Below are 2,911 nucleotides of genomic sequence, written 5' to 3'. Positions count from 1 at the left end.
TATGGAGAAACGATTCGGGTGAGTTGCAAACATTTTGCCTAACAACCGTAACATTCGGAACAGCACCAGCCCCTGCAATTGCGATTTCGGTGATGCACCAGATTGCCAATGATGAGAAGGAGAATTTTCCGCTCTTCGAACCGATTCTATAGCAAGAAATGTACGTCGACGATGTACATGTACAATCTGGCGGGCATTCGATCGAAAGTGCCTTAGCTAAGAGAGATGATTTGATCGGTGCACTCAAATCAGCGGGTATGGAGCTGCGGAAATGGGGCAGCAACCATCTATCGTTATTATCATCAATTCCAATGGAACACCAATCCATAAATTCAGCGTTAGAATTCAACACAGACGAAACCGTCAAAACGCTTGGAATGATTTGGCAACCTGGCGCCGATCAATTCAAATACAAACTCAGATTCGAACCAGCAAAAATTGCGACAAAACGAGCTGTTTTGTCAACAACTGCTCGCCTCTACGATCCGTTGGGTTACATCACACCGGTTGTGGTCGTTGCGAAAATTATTCTCAAACGCATTTGGGGCCATAACTCATCCACTCACGGTGATGATCAATCGAACCAAGGAGCAGCGTTGAATTGGGACGACGTTTTACCAGAATCACTCAACGAACTTTGGAACAAATTTCTGGTGGAATTCCCTGACATCGAGAAGATATCCATACCAAGATGGATCCAATTTTCGCCGAATCAAATTCAATCAATCGGGTTACATGCATTTTGTGACGGCGCAACATCAGCATATGCAGCAAATGTGTACATCCGAATGCAGTACAACAATGGATTGGTACACACTCATCTCCTCATCGCCAAAAGCAAGGTAACTCCAACCAAACCATTAACCATTCCACGAATCGAATTGTGTGGAGCCGAACTTGTAACTCGACTAGCAGTGTGGGTAAAATCAAATCTTCGAATCCCTGTCGATCAAATTCCGATTTATTTTTGGTGTGACGCAACGGTTGTGTTACATTGGATTCATGGAGACGTCACACGTTGGAAAATGTACGTCGCAAATCGAATTAGCAAAATTTTATCATCAACGTCACCCAAACAATGGAGCCATGTTGGCGCTCACGATAATCCTGCCGATTGTGCCACACGTGGATTGACACCGGCACAGTTATCCAAGTTCGATTTGTGGTGGAAAGGACCGGAGTGGTTAGTCAAACCGAAAAGGGACTGGCCTACATTCAAGCCAGGCATCATCAGCTTCACTGAGGATTTAGCAGAAGTAAAGTCATCAGAAATTCATGTTCATGTGAGCATTCAAACCGAATCGATTATGTTTTTGTACTCATCGTTATTCAAATTGGTTCGTGTCAACGCATGGATTCGTCAATTTCGCCACAACGCACTCAACAAGTTGAAACGAATGCAAGGAGAACTGACCGTAGCGGAAATCCAATCCAGTTTGTTCCAGTTGGTCCGTCTCGTGCAAGCGGAAGCATTCGGTAAGGAGATTAAATGTATTTCCAATAATGAATCTTTACCCAAGAAATGTAAAATTAGCGGATTAGCACCATTTTTGGATGAACAAAATATTGTCCGTGTACGGGGCAGATTGCAACGCTCCAATTTACCGTATCGTCAGCGCCACCCGATCATTTTGCCTCAAAACCATCATTTCACCACATTAGTTATCGACGATGCACATTCAACGCTCGTCACACTCACACACATTCGTGGGTGTTTTTGGATTGCAAACGGCCGACCTGCCGTTCGGTCACGTATTCGCAAGTGTGTCACCTGTTTCAAAGCAAAACCAGAAACAACAACACAATTAATGGGAAATTTGCCGTACAATCGCGTTAATCCGCCTCATCGACCGTTCTTAGCCACTGGAGTGGACTTCACTGGTGCAATTGAACTGAAGCATCCAAATTTCGTGGCAATACTACGTACAAGGGATACATCGCTCTGTTCATTTGCCTCGCAACCAAAGCTGTTCACCTCGAGGCAACGACTGGGATGACAACTGAGCATTTTTTGTGTGCATTGCATCGTTTCATCGGACGTCGAGGCAAGCCTCGTGATATGCACAGCGATAATGGCACCAATTTCGTCGGCGCCGAGAAAATCGTCGGTCATAATTCATTCGTAGACGCTATCAACAGAGACATCGTGCCAAAATTGACAATGCAAGGCATTCAGTGGCATTTCAACCCACCAAATTCGCCGAATTTTGGAGGACTTTGGGAAGCCAACATCAAATCGCTTAAATTCCACTTGAAACGAATGATAGATTAGACGACTCACATTCGAAGAGCTCACAACTGTCTTGGTGCGAATCGAATCGTGCCTAAATTCACGTCCGTTGTGCCCCTTGACTGCCGATCCGGATGAATTGGATGTGCTCACACCTGGGCACTTTTTAATTGGCGACACTCTACTCGCCCCACCCACTGATCCATCAAAGGAGCTGTCATTGAGCGCACATTACCTTACGTTGCAACGCATGATCCAGCAATTTTGGTCAAAATGGTCATCGGATTGGTTGACGCATCTTCAAGCTCGACCAAAATGGCACAATGAACAACCGAATCTCCAACTAAATGATTTGGTTCTCATCAAAGATGACCGCTTGCCACCGAACGAATGGTTACTTGGTCGCATCACCGAGCTACATCCCGGAGAAGATCAGTTGGTTCGCGTAGCAACAGTTCGCACGAAGAACGGCCCTTACAAACGATCGATCTCAAAATTATGCCGTTTGCCGATTGCCACGTATACAGAAGCATCCGCTTCCCCACAGTAGCAACACATCACTCATCATTGTCGATCGAGAAATTTTCTTTCGGTGCTTTCTTTTACTCAATCAAAACGAAAGCCCAAACCAGGTCATCATTTATCATTTTATCATTTATTCCAAAAAATCACCCATTCATT

At 44.9% G+C, this 2,911-nt stretch overlaps 1 protein-coding gene across 1 annotated transcript; it reads left to right on the top strand.

Moving 5' to 3' along the window:
* Positions 1 to 158: 158 nt before the first annotated feature.
* Positions 159 to 2,669, top strand: LOC129571449 (uncharacterized; the record flags this gene model as incomplete). Its single annotated transcript, XM_055451245.1, has 2 exons — positions 159 to 1,913; positions 2,268 to 2,669. Coding segments are annotated over exons 1-2 (2,157 nt in total), but the record flags the coding sequence as incomplete, so codon positions are not given.
* Between the last annotated feature and the right edge of the window lie 242 nt (positions 2,670 to 2,911).

The sequence above is a fragment of the Sitodiplosis mosellana genome, unplaced genomic scaffold (assembly GCF_009176505.1).
Source record: "Sitodiplosis mosellana isolate CC-2019 unplaced genomic scaffold, AAFC_SMos_1.0 Smas_scaffold_2496, whole genome shotgun sequence".
NCBI classification, from domain to species: Eukaryota; Metazoa; Arthropoda; class Insecta; order Diptera; family Cecidomyiidae; genus Sitodiplosis; species Sitodiplosis mosellana.
This window is presented reverse-complemented; position numbering and strand designations above follow the sequence as displayed.